At 39.1% G+C, this 22,107-nt stretch overlaps 1 protein-coding gene across 2 annotated transcripts; it reads left to right on the forward strand.

Annotated features, from left to right (window-relative positions):
• The first annotated feature begins 2,024 nt into the window (after positions 1 to 2,024).
• Positions 2,025 to 16,855, forward strand: WBP2NL (WBP2 N-terminal like). Of its 2 annotated transcripts, none has more exons than XM_063426358.1 (9): positions 2,025 to 2,107; positions 5,958 to 6,056; positions 6,333 to 6,441; positions 8,952 to 9,087; positions 11,058 to 11,150; positions 11,343 to 11,549; positions 12,186 to 12,317; positions 13,636 to 13,712; positions 15,216 to 16,855. In XM_063426358.1, the coding sequence occupies exons 2-9, from the start codon at positions 5,998 to 6,000 to the stop codon at positions 15,261 to 15,263; spliced, it is 861 nt and encodes a 286-aa protein (XP_063282428.1). In that variant the 5' UTR covers positions 2,025 to 2,107; positions 5,958 to 5,997; the 3' UTR covers positions 15,264 to 16,855. The 2 variants fall into 2 exon arrangements, with proteins under 2 accessions (XP_063282428.1, XP_063282429.1); XM_063426359.1 differs by lacking the exon at positions 2,025 to 2,107 and adding an exon at positions 2,886 to 2,900.
• Positions 16,856 to 22,107: the final 5,252 nt, after the last annotated feature.

The following is a 22,107-nucleotide window of genomic DNA, read 5'->3' on the forward strand; positions in this document are numbered from 1 at the left end:
ACAACCTCCTAACAAACTATCTATCTGTCTTGCTCCTGGATGCATTTTAAGATTTTTTGTAGAACTGAAAACACTGATATAGAATTGATATATCAATCGCATATTTTTACATTAAAAACCATGGAGCAGACTCATAGGGGCTTATTCAATAAATGTAATGATAAGTGGACAGCCTGCAAAATGTAGGCCATAATTGCCCAGTTTGAGGAAAAAAACAAAACATCACAATTCATATTCATAGGTTCTAAAGTTTAGGGATCTCCCAATGATATAGATGGAACCCAAGTATGGAGAAGTGAAACCCCTTGCATTACACTGGTTCCAGAGACTGTCTGATGCTTCCTGTGTGCATGAGATCAAGGCAGGTGACAAGTTAGAATAAACCAGAGAATAGGCAGTGACCAGACCACTGGAGAAATCAGGAATCATGACCAGGAAAAGTTCATCCTTCAGTCACAGGGCCATCAAAATATGCTAGCACTTTGTGAAGCTCACCTGGGTAAGTTATATGATGGACCACCTGCAGGGTTCAAGGATGACGTTACCCAGTTACTGACACAGCATTGATGCTTCTGCCACTGTGCAAATATTCTGCATCGGTGTGATGACCACTACAAGCAATCCCTAGGATACCAGGTAAGCAAACTGTGCTATTCAATTTCCCTAACAAAGCGTATCTGTTGAGAGGTCTGTTATTCAGAGGACTGCACGTTACGTGGTCATTCAAAATTGCTGTACTGATGGCACACAGAGCAGTCTGCACATACTCTGAGAGTAGCCTAGTACTGCAGCATTATAAATATATTTGCAGTTTTACAACACTTTCTCACATCTGTCTATCAGGGCATCTCAGGCAGTGGTCCCCAACTCAGTCCTGATGGACTGACAACAGTCCAGGTTTTGTCAGTATATCCATTTGAATAAAAAATGTAAATACATAAATCCTGGACTGTTGATGGGCCATGAGGACTGAGTTGGAGTGAAGGGTTGTCTGTGTTCATTGTGTCTGCACATAACTTAGGCCTCCTCCTCTTTGTACTAATACCACCCATCTGCAGACCGCAGCTTTGCCAAGTTTGGCTCACTAAACAACCAGGGAAGGCTATGCAAACCAAACCAAATAGGGCACTCTATTCCTTCATGGTCCAAAGTTTTCATTACCTGGTCCAGCCAGATGTAAGGCTGGGATACCAGGCAGGTGCAGATCACTTGTATTGCTCGCACAAGCTCTGGTCAGAGTTGAAGGAGCAATACAAGTGGTTTGCATATGGCAGAGGTGCAGAACACATGCTTGGCCAGGGAATGGGGATCACCATGGCCTACTTCTTGGGCAAATATAGGAGGCAGATAAAGCAGAATGAAAGTTTTCTAACACTGTTTAACAAAAAAAAAACATACTCGCAAAAGCTCCATATACACACACACACGCACACACACCAACCAGCCCACTCCACAAACACACATGCTCAAGCAGTCTCCCCACACACAAACAACATCCTGTCCTGGCCTTGTGTTCCACATATGGAGATATCAGAGACAGGTAATCAGCAAACTCAAAAGCATGTCTTCAAATGCTCTTGTGCTGCACTAAGCAAACACAGGGCATTTTCAGCATATGGGCTGCTCTGAAAGCCACCAGACTGACAGGCCCACAACCCACAGCCCACAGCCCACAACCCACAGCCCACAGCCCACAGCCCACTTTGGAATGATAACATGTTTTCTCTTTCTGGCTCTACCTGCTCCTCCTGGGCTGCTTCATTTTGCAGCTTTTTAATGCATTATATGTATAAAAACAAGTAATTTGTAACCTATATTTTTTTCTGAAAAGTTATTTTCTATATATCAGAAATGTGCATGACAAATGTAGCATTTTTTGGAATTACTGTGAAAAAACAAAAAAATTAACATAACAATTAGCACGCCGACCACAAGGTGGCGCTACATAATGGCAAAGCGGTAAAACGCAATCGGAATTTAGTTGCACATAGAGTTAAGGTTTCGCATCCTTTGAATGCCGGGAGTTGTAGTTTGTTGGTGTTGTTGTGTAATATTCAGGACATGGCTTCTGGGAAGTAACTAAATCCAGTTACCTTCATCTTGTACAGTAAGTATTGTTATGTGCTCTTTCTTGGCATGAAACTGGACTACAAGCTATATATTTATGTTCCTAAACGTCGAGCTATCAGTAGTTGGTGATAAATAACATTTCAGAGTTAGGGGGGAGGGGAGGGTTAGCATGTCAGCTGAGTCAGTATGTCATTAGGTTAAGTCTATTTGGTTGAATTCTAAATGCTTTATTAGTCAATAAATATAGAATCCCACCAAACTGCAATTTAACCTATTCTTCCCCTTAGTAACACACATTTGACATTGAACAGAACTGAAAACAGAATTGTACAATTCAGGCTAAAGTAGATGATAGGGACAAAAAAAAGTAATCCAGCCAGCTATACACAGCTCTGCAATTTTAGCCATAAAAAAATCTATTTTCAGTTCAGTGAATAAGCTTATCAGGGCTTTTATCAAAATGTGGATTGTTCTCTTCAAAACGAGTTTTAGATTAAAAGCTGCAATAGCCAAACTGAAAACGTTGTTGACTTGGGGGAGAATTTACAGCATAGGAAGGAGGCTGCACCCACGATCTGGGATTTTTAATTAAGGAGTGTTACCTTTGGAGAATTCCTATTTCAGATAGGTTTGCTTAAAATGTCAAATTTACTCTTTAATGAAAATTGCTTTTTGAGTCATTATTATGAGTTGTGAGAATGGAGATGGACAAAAATAGAACTTTCGTTTCTTTGATACATCACAATGGGAGTTATAGTTTTACAATAGCCAAATGTCTACCATTTAACATCCATGGTATAGTGTTCAGTAAAATGTGTTATTGAGTGTCTGTAAGTACTGTACTTATCTTTTTACTTGCCAACCATGCTTTATGTAAAGCCTATAAATCATGGTGTTTTAAATGAGACCAGATGGTATCAACACCCAGTCATTAGAGGCATAGAGGGATTACTAATAATGTGTGATATATATATATATATATATATTGCCAGTCAAAAAAATACATTTATCTGCAGTAATTAATAGTGTACAAATACATTTGTAGAACAACCAAAGCTTCACTAATTATGGAATAGCCTTCCTGCTGAAGTTGTAGAGGTTAACCCCTTAAGGACACATGGCATGTGTGACATGTCATGATTCCCTTTTATTCCAGAAGTTTGGTCCTTAACCCCTTAATGACCATACTTCTGGAATAAAAGGGAATCATGACGTGTCACACACGTCATGTGTCCTTAAGGGGTTAAGGGGTTAACAGTGAGGGAGTTTAAGCATGCATGGGATATGCATAAGGCTATTCTAGATATAAGAGACTTATGGAAGTATTTAGAAAATTGGGCAGATAGGCCGAATTATTATTATTTTTATAAAGCGCCAACAAGTTCCGTAGTGCTGAACAATGGGTGGACTAACAGACTCGTATTTGTAACCAGACAAGATGGACACACAGGAGCAGAGAGATTGAGGGCCCTGCTCAATGAGCTTACATGTTAGAGGGAGTGGGGTATAGTGACAAAAAAGGTAAGGGTAGGGTAGAAAAGTAGGTTGCGAGTATAGTGTTCATTGAGGGCTTAGTGTTTTGTTTTGATGGCAGATGCAGGAGAGGAATCAGGGTGCGGGGAGGGAAAGCTGTTCACAGTTTAATTGATATGCTTTCAAATATTTTTTTGAAGGAGTGGAGATTGGGTGAAAGTCTAACAGAGAGGGGAATGGCTCTTATCTGCTGTCACATTCTATGTTTCTATGAATGACCCTATTTTGTCATAATATTTATATAGCAGATGCCCCAACCTTTCATCAATATTGCAACCTAAATAAATAAAAAGTGTAAGCAGAGGGCTTAGTCAGCTAAGTTAACTTGATACTTGCTATCAAAAGCAAATAGCACATAAGGTGAAAGTGTGTGGGGGAAGATCTTGCTGTATATATCAGACTTTATCCAACAGCTATATATATTTACAAAGCCATCATTCAAAAAGAAAAAGTATCCATGTAAGGCACTTGAAAACAAAAATGGAATAGAGACAGGTGATGCAATTCCTTGTCCCATGTAAGAGGCAGCTCCGTCCTCTGCAAAGTGCCCTTGGCACAAACGTGGTCATTTTCTCCACTGTCCATAATGTGATTTTATGGTTGCATCTTGCTTGGGAGATAGAAACCAATGTTTTATCATTCCTTTGGCTTCTTTAAAATATTGTTTGCTTTGGAAGCATGAACATTACCTTCCATTAATACCTACTATAATACTCCTATGGTAAGTGTAGGCAACCTTTGGCATTCTAGATGTTGTGGACTACATTCTCCTCTGCTTTGCCAGCATTATGGCTGTAAGAGCGTAATGGGAGATGTGGTCCACAACATCTGGAGTGTCAAAGATTGTCTACCCTTATCCTGTGGTACCGAGTAGCATTGGAGAAATAGCACGATTTGATGACATGGTGGGAGCACGAATGAATCCTTGAATACCATAACAGTCTAATTATGCCATGTTTGCTACTCACCGCTTAAAAAACAAAAAAAACTACTAATGGTGGCTAGAGGAAAACTGTCAGAATATTGTGGGTTATTTTGAGAGAGATGCTGGTAGAGTAATGTGGTTATTTGGTGACAAGGCCACTGGACAAATAATGTGATGAAGGCATTGGCAGAGTAGCATACAAAATCATAGAGAGACTGAAAGAACAGCATGCTTGGTGGTCACAAATACACTAGCAGGATAGTGTGGTTAGTGTTTAGATGGGTACTGCAAGTACAGTGTATTTAGAGGTAGGGATATACTGACAGAATAGTGTTGTTAGTGTTGAGAGGGGCACTAGCAGTACCGTGTATTTAGAGAAGGGATATACTGACAGAATAGTGTAGTTAGTGTTGAGAGGGGCACTAGCAGTATAGTGTATTTAGAGGTAGGGATATACTGACATAATAGTGTTGTTAGTGTTTAGAGGGGTACTGCAAGTACAGTGTATTTAGAGGTAAGGGATATACTGACATAATAGTGTAGTTAGTGTTGAGAGGGACACTAGCAGTACAGTGTATTTAGAGGTAAGGGATATACTGACAGAATAGTGTGGTTAGTGTTTAAAGGTAGGGATATACTGACAGAATAGTGTTGTTAGTGTTGAGAGGGGCACTAGCAGTATAGTGTATTTAGAGGTGAGGGATATACTGACAGAATAGTGTGGTTAGTGTTTAGAGGGACACTAGCAGTCCAGTGTATTTAGTGGTAAGAGATATACTGACAGAATAGTGTAGTTAGTGTTTAGAGGGACACTAGCAGTACAGTGTATTTAGAGGTAAGGGATATACTGACATAATAGTGTGGTTAGTGTTTAGAGGGACACTAGCCATATAGTGTATTTAGAGGTAGGGATATACTGACATAATAGTGTGGTTAGTGTTTAGAGGGACACTAGCCATATAGTGTATTTAGAGGTAGGGATATACTGACATAATAGTGTGGTTAGTGTTTAGAGGGACACTAGCCATATAGTGTATTTAGAGGTAGGGATATACTGACATAATAGTGTGGTAAGTGTTTAGAGGGACACTGGTAGAATAATCTAGTTATTGAGGAGAATACACTAACAGAATAGTACCATTGCAATGCACACAAAAAATCAGTCACAGGTAACTTGGTTTTATAGTCCCAGCCTCTGGGAACATAAAATACAATTGTGAAATCTTCTAATTTACCTTTTTTTTCAATTTTATTTTATTTAACATGCAATGCTCCTTATATTTTTCTCCCATTTTTTTAAATGATATATGAACTTGTGAAGATCATCATCTTGTCTCATGACTAATCACAGCACAATTTCTACGTAAGAGAATGTATTCTGTGTGGTGTTCCGCCCTCTCTTGTAACTTCCTGAATTCTTTTCTTCCAGCTTGATAAACACAGGGTTCAGTCCTGTGACCAGCTACAGCATGGCATTAAATAGGAATCACTCACAGAATGGTGGAATTATTGTAAATGGCAACGAGAGGTCAGTGTCACATGATTCTGATAAGAATAATACAATATCTACAAACACTGAAAACTGTTATCCATGTTCCGGTGATTGCAGTGTAATATTCAATGCACGGTTTAAGAATATATATATTTATTTTTATGAATATATTTTACAATATAAAGTTGCACTATATTTCAATACTTATTAATTACACACATGTGCTTATGTTTGTGTGCGTGCGCAAATGACACAGGGAAATGGCTAACACACAAATATTCACAATATAACAATTTGCATGTTCTCTCTCAGTATTATTAGGGTCTGCAAAGATGTGGAGCTTACTTTCAGTGACATGGCACACAAAACAGAAGCCTTCAAAGGCACCAAAAAAGGCTCATTGTATCTCACTGCCTACAGGGTAAGCCCATTATATTATCGACTTGTATTTATTTGTTATTGGGGGGGATTCTGATGTACAGTTATCATAGCCACTTGTTCTTTCCTAGTCTTCTTAACCCCTTAAGGACCAAACTTCTGGAATAGAAGGGAATCATGACATGTCACACATGTCATGTGTCCTTAAGGGGTTAAAGGGACAGGTCATTGCCCAAATACAAGAAATAAAATCACTATTTAGTATATATAGTCCTAATAAAAACTTGCATGCGTTTAATTACACATTTTTTGAAAAATATTTTGTTTGGGGGTGTTTCTTAAATAAACCTACCTCTTGAGTTTAGCTAAACAACTAGGAAGTGACAGGACCAAGTGTGTGATTGACAACCAGATATGTGTAACAAAATTAATTTTATAAAAGTGCCAGTGATATCTGCACTTTTAGTAAAAATAGAAAAGGGAAAAAAAAGAGGGCACACTTAAAGCACTTCAGCAAGCTAATGTACTTTAAGTCACAGTAATTATTTAGTCACTTAACTTTGCTTTAATTGTTTTCCCTGTTTGAGCGTAGCAAAGGTTAATCCTGCTTTGTTAGGGAAAACACTGTACTTTATAAGTTAAAGGAAACTGTAAAGCTTAAAGGAACATTCCTACTTTATTAGAATCTTATACAGGCCATTTAGATTATTGTCCCTCTACAGAAGTAAGAAAATAAAATTTTTTATTCAATTTATAGGCCCAGATGTGCCATTCTTGCCATGACTGCCCTTTCTCCGCTGGCTGAGGTCATAATTACGGATGATCAACCAGTCCAATGCTTCAACATAGTGAAGCATTTGGACGCCTAGTGTGCATATATGTCAAACCTGCACAACATACTGCAGCCTGACAAAAGATTTTAGGCGGCACACGAGGAACTACGAGGAATTTTAGGAGGCCCATCGGGTGGCCCATGCACTTAAGGCCACCCGGTGGGCATGTGTCAGGAGAGGCCTAGTCGGATGCTCTGGGGCTTTAACAGCGCAACCAGTCCCCTCACTTTTTGGCAGCCTGGAAGGAAGTGAGTTTTGTGAGTCACTTCCTCCCAGAGACTGAAGCCGCGAGGGGAAGAGGCTGTGAGGAGGGGGCTGGGCCAGAAGAGACTAGAACCGCATGGGGGAGAAGGTAGGAGAGGATGGTGTGCAGACTGCAATAGCCAGCCCCTAACTTCCAACATCCTCAGTCTGCAGACTAAACACAAGGGAATCCACTCTCCAGCACCCAAAAGGTAGGAAATTGGAGAGTGGCCATAAGTGTATATTTTGACTTGCATATGTGCATCTGTATGTCTGTCAGTGTTTGTGTGTTTGTCAGCTTGTGTGTGTATCTGTGTCTGTATGTATGTATGTTAGTGTGTGTATCTGTCTGTGTGTTTATCTTCGTCTGTATGTCTGTCAGTGTGTGTGTGTATATGTATGTATGCCTGTCTGCCAATGTATCTGTGTGTCTGAAAGTGTGCATGTGATAGGCGCTAAAAACCCATCTTCGGCCCGAAGAAGCTTTGCCTATATAACTTTGGCCCCTACCTGCTGCCAAGTTGTGCAGGTCTGATATATGGCAATCACTGTACTACGCCATGCAGCTCTTCCTATAGATGCATTGACTCCGTGTATCTCTATGGGGAGTGTTTGGCGTATCCTTGCAGAGCGTGCAGGATCACAACCAGGAAGCCCCTCTAATGGCTGTTCGAGTGACAGCCTCTATTGGTGGCATTAAGTAGCAAAGTAAAAGCTGAACACACAGTGGAGCAAATTAAGAATGAAATCCATGAGCAAATATGGTTTAGTTAGTCACTCAAATTGTTCTCCAGAGGCGTATCTAAATTCTGGTTTCTCACACTGAGGAACATATACTCATGGAATATCTTATAAGACCATGGTAACATTCCTGCCTGTTGAATTTTGGGTATAGATGGTATTTACTGAGCACCCATAATAATAGATACTTGTTTACTAAAATAAAATTGGGTTCACTTTGCCAGAATACTGTTACTTGTTGGGATAAAAAAAAGATTGAGACGAGTGTTCTGTATCCCAGTAATAGTTTAGAATTTACACATGGTTTAGAAGTTACAGTTCTCATCTTGCTTTTGCATCACATTCCTTGATTTTAGCATACCTCTTCCACGCTGGTGTTGCTCATCTTGTAGAGTGACTTCAGTTTTACAATTATTTGAATTTAGACAGATTTGCCAAACCCAAGTTGAAGACTTGGATTTAAACAAAATGAATATTAAAAAAAAAAAAAAAAAAATCACATAAAAATACATTCTGAGCCTCTGATGAGGAAAACCAAGACTAAAACACGCTCTTCTCTTTGCATGCTTGTTCATACAGCTTTCATTGATGGAAATATAAATCTGTGGGAATAACTACAATGATTTCTGATAATGATAATCTAAAGTTTAAGATCGTTCTTTTTATTTTTTTTCACACCGTGTGTTCTGAGCTGCATAAGCTTTATAAATAACTTTCTGTATTGTTTTTTGTGCAGATAATCTTTGTGAGCAAGGGAAAGGATCCCATGATGTCATTTATGATGCCATTCTACCTTGTGAAGGGATGCTCTATAGAACAGCCTGTGTTTTCTGCAAACTACATCAAGGGAACCATCAATGCAGAGGCCGGTGGTGCGTGAGTCCACTTTATGTAGCTTACTAGTACTAAGATCTGGATACTGGTGGTTAACACTTAGTACTTTGAGAATAGGAAACTGTTGAAGCAAGCTAATTAATTTTACAGGCTTATTTTATAATAGTGCAGAAATTGACACATTTATAAATCCCCTTCGTAACATATTTTGACTGTCAAGCTGGGAGGGTTTCCTGCCTGTATAGTTTGAACTGTATAGTTTGAATAAGAAGTGTGTGCCTCTTGTAGAAAAGCATGTTTGGTGTGTCTCCACAATGGATTGTTCTTTTAAAGCCAAAGATCATTTGTTTTCCGATTAAGGCACACTTATCCAACCTTGATACATGTTCCTAACACATTTTATTTAAACACCTTCCAAAAATGTATTAAAAAAAAATGTATTCATACAAACAATTACAGTGCTTTGTTTATGATGGTCAACAAGTATTGACATTTGAAAGGACCCCTAAAGTCACTCGGACCATTTCATATCAATAAAAGCGTTTGGGTGCAACGATCCTGTCATTTTAACACTGCAATCTATAACATTGCAGTATTTTTTTTTTTCTTTTTTTTTTTTAACTGAAATGTTTACATTGCGGGGTTAAATATACCTCTAGTGACTGTCTACCAAAACGAGCAAAACTGAGCCACATGACCCAGCACCTCCTAGAAAATCATTGACTTCACTGATATCTTGTGAGAAGCATTGCATGCAACTGCATGCACATCAGGTTCCCAATGCTCCTCTATGAGGAGTATTACATTGGACCATCACTAGAGGAGGCCATCCTGGCCTTTTGGATGATGTCACGGGAGGCAAAGTAAAAAGCTTCTTCGTTTTTTATATATTTTTAGTGAAAACTGGCGTGACAAATCTAACCTGGGACAGTGGCACCATACCTTTAGGAATACAGTTTTGTAATTTTATTCATTTAATTAACTTCTATATAATTTTTTAAAGGTCAATAAGGCTGTGAGTAATGTCTATTTCTTTCTTTTTTTAATTTTTTTTTTCATTAGGACATTTTAGTTTGTAGTAAAAAAACAAAAAACACAGATACTAAGAATTTATATTTTGTTTTTGCAACGTTCTGGTGGTTTTAACTAATTTACTTTTATTCTTGTGCTTTCATCGTTTATTTATGTACTACGGATCTTTCCTTTTTCTTCCCAAGGACACTATAAGAAGTGTTCAGTTTGTGTAGTTAAGTACTTTACAACATTTTAGAATAACTTTGCAAACCTACATTATATACAAATTGTTTGACTTGCTTGATGCCAGCTAATTGTAATATCAATCAGTTTTCTTGTACCATTGATTAAAACATTCAGTATTATCTGTAACTTGTGTTAACCTTTTGTTGTGTGATGATTTGTTTTCTTTTAAATATAAATTACATTATTCAGACATTTACATTACAATCCAGCTCAGTCCAGGCACAGCCAGGGCACAATAGGAGGAGAAACAGAAACCCTGTTTCTCCTCTTTCCTTCTATCCTGAATTACTGGTCCAAAGGTGAAAGGTCAAAGTATATGGTTCACAGGGAGCTAAGGTGTTCTAATTAATATAGTCAATGTGTTCCTTCTTTATTTTTTTCCCTTTGGTTTTTCAATAAAATTATTTAAAAATGCCCTTAAACATACTTCCAAACCAAAGATCCTGGAAGTGTTTAGGAAGGCTGTGTAAGTCGTATGCAGGGAGGTGAGCCTAGGGCTGCATAAACAACGTGATTGAACTCCTAAATGTCAGATAATTGAGCAGTGAGATTGCAGGGGCACGATCTATACACCAAAACTGCTTCAGTAAGCCAAAGTTGTTTTGGTGATTATAGTATCCCTTTAAAGGTCAAACCGCTGGCTGCTTTGTGTCTGAGTATGTCACAGAGTACAGATAAATGTTTTAACATGTAAGTTCCATACCTGCAATATAGTTACATATACATAATTTTCCTTTGTTTTTTACAGGAGGTTGGGAAGGGAAGGCTTCATTCAAACTTACATTTAATAGTGGAGGAGCCATTGAATTTGGACAGCTCATGTTTAAAATGGCAACGAACGGTATGGTTTTAAAAAGCTTGTCTTTTTTCCATGTATTTCTGGTATTTATAACCGCTAAAAAAGGAACGTTCCAAACCCCAATACCAGTAAAGCTTGTTGCAGCAATTATGATTTAAGGACTTTGTGGATGTGTGTAGATAGTCTGAAACTGGTTAATTGTTCCTGATTTGTGTCTTTTTCTTTTATATACAGCATCCAGGGTGCCACATAATCCTAACCCAGGATATGGATACACACCGGAACCTGTCCCCACTGCTTATGGGCCTGGGCCATACCCTCCTGCCCCTGGAGGATACGCTCCAGCCCCTCCAGCTGGTCCATATCCATATGTCCCCCCAGCAATGAATGGATATGGTCCAGCCCCTCAACCTATGGGCTACCCTTATGCTCCACCTCCAGGTATTAAAAGTGCTTTAAATTCAAATTAAGTTGTGTATTTAAAAATAAACTGGTGTGGTTTAGGGGCACATAGAAAGAGAGCACTCCTTGCTTAAATTATTTAGAGGCTTACTCAGCCAATAGCAGTAATTTTTTAAGGACAATTGGCCTGTAGTCATGACATTCATTTTGGAAATGTTCCTTGGCTTCCAGATGCCAGGCAGAAGATGAAACTTTTGTAATTAATTTCAAACTTGTGTTTTGTACTGAGTTTTCTTGTATTTCACCAGATTTCTCAACTACACAAAAAAGTGCGGAGAAAAAGGCCAATAAAGCAAAAAGCTTCTTACTGTTTGGCATAGATATACTTAATTAATCAGACTGTCCTTTGCTAATAATACACTTTGATTCTAAGGAAACTTTGTCTCCCTGGAAGATGATGGAAGTTCCCTTTGGGTTGTATTTTATATTATGTACATCTCTATTGTCTGTTATCCTTAACAATAATTATATTTATTGATGGGCCCATCTTTTCTAAAAGGGCATTCTTCAGTATTAGTTAGAACCTATGGCTACGAATATATTAACATACTATCAGGCAGATTTTTATTTCTCTAAATAGACTGATAAGTCTTCTGTTTTACCATTTGATAAAAGGACCTGGCATGTATCCACCCCCAGAGATGAACCCTATGTACATGGCACCTCCTCCCCCTTACCCTGGGCCACCGTACAATGGAGCTCCGGCACCAACTGCCCCCTCTGGATGGATGGAACCTGGTATGCCAGGTAAGCAGTTTTTGCAGTCAAGGAAAGGGCAAAATAAATATGTCTGCAACTTCTGATGGCTCTGTGGAAATCTGCATTTTTATAAACTTGCGTACATGTGACAGACTCCAGTAAGCTGAAGTGATTTATGTTTGTGGAGTGTCTCTTTAAAGTGGCTTACTAAGTTACGTAATGACTACAGCTCACTTTCCAATCGTATCATTGTGCCATACCATGGTTTAATACCAAAACAATAAGGAAAGGCTTTATATACAGACCTCAAGTTGACATTGATAAGTTGACATTGATAATAAAGAAGTGTTAATGTTACATTATCAGTATGACCGGATAGTATGGCCCCTGGGTGCTGAGAAATGCCCCAGTTTATATAAAACCATCCCAGTGTGATATTAACCCCTTAAGGACCAAACTTCTGGAATGAAAGGGAATTATGACATGTCACACATGTCATGTGTCCTTAAGGGGTTAAAGGAATACTACAGCTTGGAGAATATGAACACGTGTTCCTAACGCTATAGTGTTTAGGTGCCCAGCACTGTGCTCCATTGGTCTAGTCATCTGCCTAACCTCCCATACTGTCCTCCAGGGTGGTGTTACTTCTTCATCTTCTCATCCAATCCAATGCTCCTCATAGACGAGCACTGGGAAGACAATCGCATGTACGTCAAGTGTCACACTCTTCCAATTAAATGCTCTATATGAGAAGCATTCAGAGGAGAGGATGTGTGAGATCTAAGTCTATCTCGAAAGGCAGCCACTACAGTTGTGTTTAGCCCAGCAATGGAAACATTGATGCATCTATAGTTAAAATTATTTATATAGTGCCAACATATTTTGTAGCACTGTGCAATAAGTAAACAAGACAAGCATTTAATTCTAACAAAACATGTATTACATACAGTGAACAGTAGCTGAAGGCCCTGCCCAAACAAGCTTACAATCTAAAATCTACTGAGCGACAATGTTTCCATTGCAGAGCTAAAACTAGAGGACCACTGCTCCCAGACCACCTGTAAACTGGCTGATGGTGTATGGCAGCATACGCATAACCATAAGCTGTAGTTGTTATATTCAATAGAATGCCTTTTAACTACTTTTGTTTACTGTTTGATTAATCTGTCACACCAAATATAAATAAATAAGTATATATCCGAAAAGTGAGTGTAGAGATCCTACAGTGTTGCTCAGGCACACGCTACCGCTCTATAGTAAAGCTATATTTTGCTAATTAATTCTCGTACCAGGTGTTTTTACATTGTTGTATTATCAATGCGTACCTCTAACACTTGTGTGTTCATATATTGCTGTATTCTTTAAGGAGGAGGCAAGGCTGCCGAAGCTGCGTCTAGCGCATACTATAACCCAGCCAATCCTCACAATGTCTACATGCCTATGGTGAGTTAATTGGTGATAACTGTTGATTTAAAAAAAAAAAGTAAATTTTCTTTTTTTGTTTGTGTTTTTACTTTTCTGTACTAAATACACTTTTTTAGACATTTTAGACATGTATCAACATTCTGTATGTCCATCTCTGATCAGGTGCACAGTTTGGCAACTTGGCAACTAAAAATTGTAATAGATTTGTGTGTGTGTGTGTATGTATGTATGTGTATATATATATATATATATATATATATATATATATATATATATAGTGTGTTAGTGATCCTGGGACCGCACAGGGTTCCATGTCCTCACTTATAGCACGGCCCTCAAAGATATTGAATAGGCACAGTCTTGTGGAACCAGTGAAAAATCCTGACTATTTATTTAACATTCCACTTTAGAAGGCAGCATTAGAAACAATAAAACACAAACAAAATCCTAGCTCATCTGAGCTCTTACTAACATAGATTTCCCTTACTATCAGGGTTTAAACTAAATAAAACACGTTTCACCGACCTTAAAGAAAGTCAGGGTTTGCTGCACCACGATCCTAGCTTGCAGCCTCGCATGCTGATTCCAGCCCTCAAGGAAAACTTAAGTCTCTCTTGCCTGTCTGCCAGGGAGGGATTTATTTACTTATTGCTGCTAATTATTTGGAGCTGAACAGTGTGTTGGATGGAGTCGGTGTGAACTCCTGGCCTGGACTTTTTCTCCCAGTTTACTGTAAACTTTGGAGTGGAGAACTGACCCACGCTACTCTCTCTGAATGCTCCACCCCAGGGCTCCACATCTAACCATATATTTCAATATGTTGCATACAACTCATACTTCCCCTGGGGTTAAACATCACATGACTCTCTAAAAAATCTTGAGGAAATAATATAGACTTTATCACTATATGTATATATATTCCAATAGCAAGTTTGGCACTCTGCCTATTTACATATAAAGTATATACTCTGCCAGGGTGCAAACCCACGGTGTATATATACAATAATCAATAAGGGTGCACTCCTGGACTTGAAAAAAGTGTAACTGGTTTATTGTGCAAAAAGTATGAGGATCAACGTTTCGACCTATGCAGGTCTTTCTCAAGATCAGGCCATAATGAAATCAAGAAGGACTTTTTTTTCCCCTTTTTGTGGTGTAATTGGGTATTGCTTTAAATTGTTGGGGAGGGTTTTCGTTCTTTTGGATCACACACATAAAAAGATGGGTTTTAAAGGTTGAAACGTGATGGACTTGTGTCTTTTTTTTTTTTTTCTTTTTTTTTTTAAAGCTAGATTGCTACATAATAAATGGGGGAGGATTGGATGGAATTATCTATTCTATATCAACGTGAGGGCTGGGAGCATACAGAGTTAAAATGTTTTTTTTAACCTAAGTTACCCTGAAATGAGCTTCAAATCTCCTGCATTACAGATGCTGATTTCTTCTCTGTTTTGAAACACAATATATTCTCTATTGTACTTTTTTGTATTTTTTATTGTACATTTTCTGTTTGATTTTTAGGAGCGACCTCCTCCATATGCTCCCACCGATGACAAGAAAACAAATTAAGAATTCTGTTCCTGAGTCAATTCCTGTACTTCCCTGTGCTTCCTACATCTAATTAAAATCCTCCACAATCACCCATGTATAATAGCGTTTTTTGCTCAGACGATCCAGGCATGTATCATTTACTCGATAAACTCATGGATCTAACCCAAAAAAGTAACTAAAGTATAGTGTTTGAAATAATTAATGGTAGGAGAATTTCCTAAATACCTCCTATATCAGGTCAGTCTGCTTGTGCCTCTACAATTTTAAGTCAAGTCTTTGGTAGAGAGGCGCTATGTAGTCTTTGTAGTATATTTTTGTTTGTGGTTTGTTTTTGTTTTGCTCCATAGATAAAGGTATGATTGAGGCAAAAGTCTGCCAGTTAAAGTGCTGATATTGTCTAATATGTTATACCAGGCATCACTGAGGTTAGAGTTGCGTCACTGCCCAGAGATATTAACTTAGAAGCGTTTCACAGAGGAACACTTAATTCACCCATGCTTCTTCAGTGATGTCACCAGTCCACCAAATGTCCCCAGTGCCCATGGCCAATCATGCACTGGGAACTTGCATAGAGTCTTATGATGCTCTCATGTTTCATACATGAGCCCATATTAAGGTCCTTTCTATTTGGAGACATGCTGTAGGTGGCATCTCGTTCCTATAATGGTATTCGTAACAGAAGCTTAATTTGCTATCTGTATGAATCAAATAGATGGATGCATCCATGTAGCCTCATTAAAAAATAATAAGGTTTACTGTTCGTATGAAGCTTTATAGGCCAAAGTCTTTTCTTCTCCTACTGTATAATGTTATCTCAATCCTTATTTGTGTCCTGCACATTCCAGCTTTTGCAAGGGTAAAGAGAAGAAAGACAAGTTTTTTTTCTCTCTGTATGACTGTTTTTAGTTTGTGTGTCCATTTGTATATTTAAGTTATAAAAGGATACAACTACAGAACATTGCTTTTAGATTTATGATGTAGAGCATATTAAATAATAAATCATTCAGTTAAGAGTTAAAAGCAAAACTTTACATCCTGCTTGTTTGTTTGCGTTTTTTTTTTTTTTTTTTTGGTGGGGGGGTATTTTTCTTTTCAGTCTTATTTAACTATTTGCGAGCTGATCCAAAATTTGAAATACAGAATACTTTCACATTATTAGATTTATATTTGAAGGACATTGTAATGGAGTTGTTAAGTATAGTGATGCTGATATATCAGGTTGATGTGATTCCTGGAAGTAATTATTATAACTTTTATTCCAAGGGCTGAATTAAAACTGTGATATTAAACGTTTTATATAAATGATGCTGTGTCCTGAATTTAAATGATATAAGTATTAATATGTACATTACTACTCCAAAACACTTACACATTGCATTTGTTATCCTATTAATTACTAACGGTTAACAAATTCACGGAGAGAGATCTATATTTTGGATATCTGATTTCTACGTTACTTTCTTTCTGATCTTAAAAATGTTCTCCTACAAATGTTGATGCTTGAAACCACAGGCAAAAGAAGTGTTATCTTTTTTGTTTGTTTATAGGTTTAAAAGAGGTTGATCCTTGGGACTGTTTAGATCACTTTAATAAAACCGTGTTGAAAATCATTAACGTTTGGTGGTTTGTTTGGTTTTTTTTTTCTAAATTTTTTTTCACATGTATAATAATCTTGAGTTACATCTTATAATGTTAGTATCTCTTCTATAGCAGTAACACTTAATGCAACAAATATTATATACATAGTCCATAGCCCCCTCATGTGAGGTTTTCTGAGATTCTGACATTCACTCCCTATTCCAAGTTGACCTGTTGATTGTTAAAGAGGACAGAATAAAAGCGACGGAGGAGGATGTAATTGAGCTTAAGACCAAGCAGACCGCAATGCAAGAATTCCACAATACAGTATTACGTGCCCGTGAATGCACAACGGCAACATTGGTGGGAAAGGAGACGACACAACAATGTGAAAATATGGGGGATTCCTTTAGAGGTGGTTCTGGCCAAACACCCTCATTACTTACACTGCCTGTTTCTCAACCTGCTACTGCCTTAAAGAGACAAGGCTGCTATTATGGGCAGCTGTTATCACATACTGAAGACAATGAGAGTTCTGAATTCATCTACAATAGATGATTCATTGTACAATTTGTGTCACCACTAGACAAAATGGTTCTCTCTTTGGGCTGGGACTCCTCTGCCTGTGAATTTGAATCACACAATCTTACTTTTTACTCCAATTTGAGCTTCTACTCCAATTTGTCCCGGGCTACTCTGCAGTGGAGACGCTCTCTGTGTCTGGTCACTGGCACCCTTCAGGAGAATGGTGATCATTACAGATGGGGTAGCCCCAATTCACTAGAACAGGGGTCCTCAAACTCTGGCCCCCCAGATGTTGCTGAACTACAACTCCCATGATTCTTTGAATAGCCAGAGAATCATGGGAGTTGTAGTTCAGAAACATCTGGGGGGCTGGAGTTTGAGGACCCCTGCACTAGAAGTTACCAGGATGACTCTTCCCACAAGCTCCTAGATATGAGTCTCAGGCCTTTCTTCAAGCTCTGGTACTTACCATGGCTGACCCTCAACATTGCTGCGAAATGAATAGGGTGCAAACCTTCATCCAACCACTGTCGACTAAGACCGTTCCAGATTGATGAAATTGTACATACTGTCTTTGACTTTGTTGTTATTTCTGCATTTCCCACTTCCTTGGGCTACTTTGTCCATACCGTCATATTATTGGGTCTCACAATTTCTCAGCATCCTTTCCTGAGCTGATTGCAAAGTGTGTCAACAGCTTTGAACGCGTTTTTTTATTTTCTAAGCTAATATATTGCACACCTTCGCCTTCTCTAATTTAAGAGCGAATGTGGTACAGATATTGCGCCCAGTATGTTCACTTTATTGCCTCCTCACCTGTCATCACATGTCTATGTTCGAGTAATACTGCACTAGAATGACTGCTTGTACAATCTTATATGCCTAGGGTACCTGGGGTTTTTGAATAGATAAGGCTAGTTATCTACAATCTTGCTATCAAAATCTCACTAAGTGCAATCCTAATCATGATCTGTGAAAGTGACATAGTCACTGTTTGGGGACTTTGCAGAATTTACAGAGTCCCTGATGGTGACATCGTGCGGCAGGCCGGTAAAGATGAGTTTGCTAACCTGAACCTGTCCCTTGTAGGTGCCGCCATCTTGGCCTGGCCTGGCGTGGTCTTTCTTAGCGCTGATGTCACTGCTGTACTCTCGCACATGCGCAAGAGTACAGCATTGAGGTCTATGGGGATTCCCACAAGACCGTGGGATCCTCCATAGACACAGCCAATTCCCGCAGCCGTCACTGATGGTAGTTGCAGAAATTGACACTTGGGCTCCACCTTGTGTCAACAAAAGTCAGGCTGAGGGGAAATACAGAGACAAAGTAGTCCCTACTTTGTCTCTGTACATCTCTTGACTGGGTTGGAATTTCAGGTGGTCTCATTGACGTGGTCTGGGTACAGTGACTCTATTGCCCTTATTCTTGCAATGTTTACAGTACTAAGACTGCCTCTAGTGGCTCTCTACCAGCGCTTCCTGCTTGCTAGATAACTTTTGGTCTCGCTCTGCATGAGGACATTCGGCATCAGTTAAATCCTCATAGGAAAACATTGATTCAGTACTTTACAATGGGGAGTACCTAGTGCGCTCGCCACGCATGCGCATTAGCCCACCCTCTGTTGGGAAGGGTGTTAACCTATTATTTGCCAGCGGGGCCACGAGGGAGGGGGAGGCAGATATCCCTATCACTTTAGGAATACAGCTTTGTTACAAAACTTGTTATGACATAATACAGAAAATGTTATCATACTTACCGTAATTTTCTTTTCCTGGCTAATCATGGCAGCATCACTTATGGGTAATACCCAAGCTTCACCATAGGGTGGGAAAATCATAACAAATACTCCAAACCAGATAATGCTGAAAAAGTTTAATTTAGTTAGATTCCACAGAGTATAGAACACCTCTACCAAAGGCTGTAGAGGAAGATGCCAAATCCAGTTTGTAGTGTTTGATGAAAGTTAGAGGAGAAGACCACGTAGCTGCCTTACAGATGTCGTCAGATGGAACTTCTGCCCAATTTGCCCATGATGTTGCTAAAGCCCTTGTAGAGTGTGATTTGATCTTACTAGGAGGAGCAAGGTCTTTTAACTGATAAGCCTTGATTATAGTATTGGAGATCCAACGTCTTAAAGTGGAAGAAGAGGCTGCCTCCCCTCTTCTGGGACCTATCGGAAGAACAAACAGCTGTTGAGACTTCCGAAATTGATGAGAAACATCTACGTACTTGAGTAGGCACTGTCTGACATCCAATTGATGAAGTTTCACTTCCTCTGGAGTAGAAGGAGATGGATAAAAGGAAGGAATAACAATTTCCTGTAAGATGTGGAAATTCGAGACTACTTTCGGCAGAAACTCTTGTCTAGGTCTCAAGATCACCCTGTCGTGGAACACCTGAAAGTGATTTTCGTCGCAATGCATGAATTTCAGACATGCGTTTTGCAGTAGTTATAGCCACCAGAAACAAGGTCTTATATGTTAGTAAGACAATACCCAGCTCATTTAATGGAGCAAAGGGGTTTTCAGACAATACCTCCAGTACCATCGGTAAATTCCACGGAGGAGAGTAATTCCTATTTGGAGGTCTTATACGGATGGTTGCTTTAAAGAATCAAATTAGAGGATCTGATGCCCATGACTTGTTGCAGAGAGCAGATAAAGCCGATGATTGGACTTTCAGAGTACTAAGACTCAGCCCCTTCTCCAGACCTGTATGAAGAAAATTTTGAAACATAGAAACATAGAATGTGACGGCAGATAAGAACCATTCGGCCCATCTAGTCTGCCCAGTTTTCTAAATACTTTCATTAGTCCCTGGCCTTATCTTATAGTTAGGATAGCCTTATGCCCATCCCACGCATGCTTAAACTCCTTTACTGTGTTAACCTCTACCACTTCAGCTGGAAGGCTATTCCATGCATCCACTACCCTCTCAGTAAAGTAATACTTCCTGATATTATTTTTAAACCTTTGTCCCTCTAATTTAAGACTATGTCCTCTTGTCCTCTTGTTGTGGTAGTTTTTCTTCTTTTAAATATAGTCTCCTCCTTTACTGTGTTGATTCCCTTTATGTATTTAAATGTTTGTTGACGTTAGATGGCTGAAGAAAATCTACATTATTATCTTGAGACCGGAATGAAAAACTTCCCATATTTTATGGTAGCAAGATGAAGTTGATACTTTTCTGGATTTAAGGAGAGTATTCACAACAGCTTCTGAGATCCCTTGAGCTAGTAGTCTCTACTTTTCAAGAGCCATGCCCCCAATTTCAGCTGGCTGGGGTTGGGATGAACAGCCGGTCCCTGAGTCAAGATGTCTGGTCTGTGAGGAAGAGGCCAAGGAGGTTCCAGGCTCATTTTGTTCAGGAGGGGAACCAAGGTCTGTGAGGCCAATTTGGGATGATGGCAATTACCTTGAGACCTTCCTTCCATATCTTTCTCAGCTGTTGGTAAATAATTGGTAGGGGAGGGAATGCGTACCCCAGATCGAATTTCCATGGAAGAGACAGGGCATCCTGTCCTTCTGCTCGATGATCCGCATGTAGAGAGTAAAACCTTTTTACCTGAGTATTGTTGTATGATGCCATCAGATCGATCTGAGGTACTCCCCACCGTAGGGTGATCAAGTTAAATAAATCTGGGTGCAGGTTCCATTCTCCTTGGAGAATCCTTGTTCTGCTGAGATAGTCTGCCAATACATTTTCTGGCCCTGGAAGATAAACCGCTTTCAAGCCTTGTAAATGGAGTTGCGCAAACCTCATTATCGGAGACAATTCCATCAGAAGAGAATAGCTTTGAGTGCCTCCCTGATAATTTATGTAAGAAGCCACTGCTCTGTTGTCTGTATGTATTTTCACCCAGGCATCCCTCAAGAGAGGACGGAACCTCTTTAATGCCCTGAGAACCGTTCACATTTCTCTCAAGTTTGAATGAAGTATTGACTCCTTCCATGACCATGTTCCTTGAATCCATGAGTTGTTCAAGTGTGCTCCCCATCCCAGGAGGCTGGCATCTGTTGTTATAGTCATCCAAGCCGGTTCTTCCAGGAGAAAGCCACGAAAGAGGTTTTCTTCTTTTGTCCACCAATACAGATCTTTTGAAATCCTCGGGAGTAAACAAATCTTCTGATCCCAATTGCCGTTTTTTGCCTTGAACTGTAAGAGAAACTGCCTCTGAATAGGTCGCATCCTCCACTGGGCCTATTTCACTAGGCCTATCGTGGAAGTAAGAGACCCCAATAGGCTCATAGAGTCTCTTGCTGAGATGTAGGATTTCTGATGCAGGCTTCTGATTTTCTTCACAATTTGTTCTTTCCTTTCTGTAGACAGCGATACCAGGCCATTCACTGAGTCTATATTTGCTCCCAGGAATATCATCCTCAGGGAAGGCACCAATGAACTCTTTTTGGGATTTATCAGCCAACCATGTTCTTTTTTTTTTTTAATTCTTTATTTATTACAAGGTTTCAACACCATATATAACAGTAGTAATAGTATATATACAAAGAACTGAACACTTTCAGGCATCAGCGAAGAAAGGAATATGGCATAAGAGAACAACAAAAAAAAAACAGTCAGTAATGGTGGATATGGTGAGCGTACATCGGCCATGAAGGTTCATATATAGATATGGTGTCCCACCTAATTTTGATATACATATAAAACAAAGAAAGAAAAAAGAAAAAAACATTTGACTGGCAACATCACGTGAGTCATGTTAATCAGATGAATACTGACACAGTTTCATTAGATTCAAGGT

The sequence above is a fragment of the Pelobates fuscus genome, chromosome 7 (genome assembly GCF_036172605.1).
Source record: "Pelobates fuscus isolate aPelFus1 chromosome 7, aPelFus1.pri, whole genome shotgun sequence".
In the NCBI taxonomy this organism is placed as follows: domain Eukaryota; kingdom Metazoa; phylum Chordata; class Amphibia; order Anura; family Pelobatidae; genus Pelobates; species Pelobates fuscus.

Coding starts and splice junctions, on each gene's coding strand:
- WBP2NL (XM_063426358.1), top strand. CDS start 5,998: ATGGCATTAAATAGGAATCACTCACAGAATGGTGGAATTATTGTAAAT. Junction 6,057..6,332: donor ATTGTAAATGGCAACGAGAG/GTCAGTGTCACA, acceptor GTTCTCTCTCAG/TATTATTAGGGTCTGCAAAG. Junction 13,713..15,215: donor ACAATGTCTACATGCCTATG/GTGAGTTAATTG, acceptor TTTGATTTTTAG/GAGCGACCTCCTCCATATGC.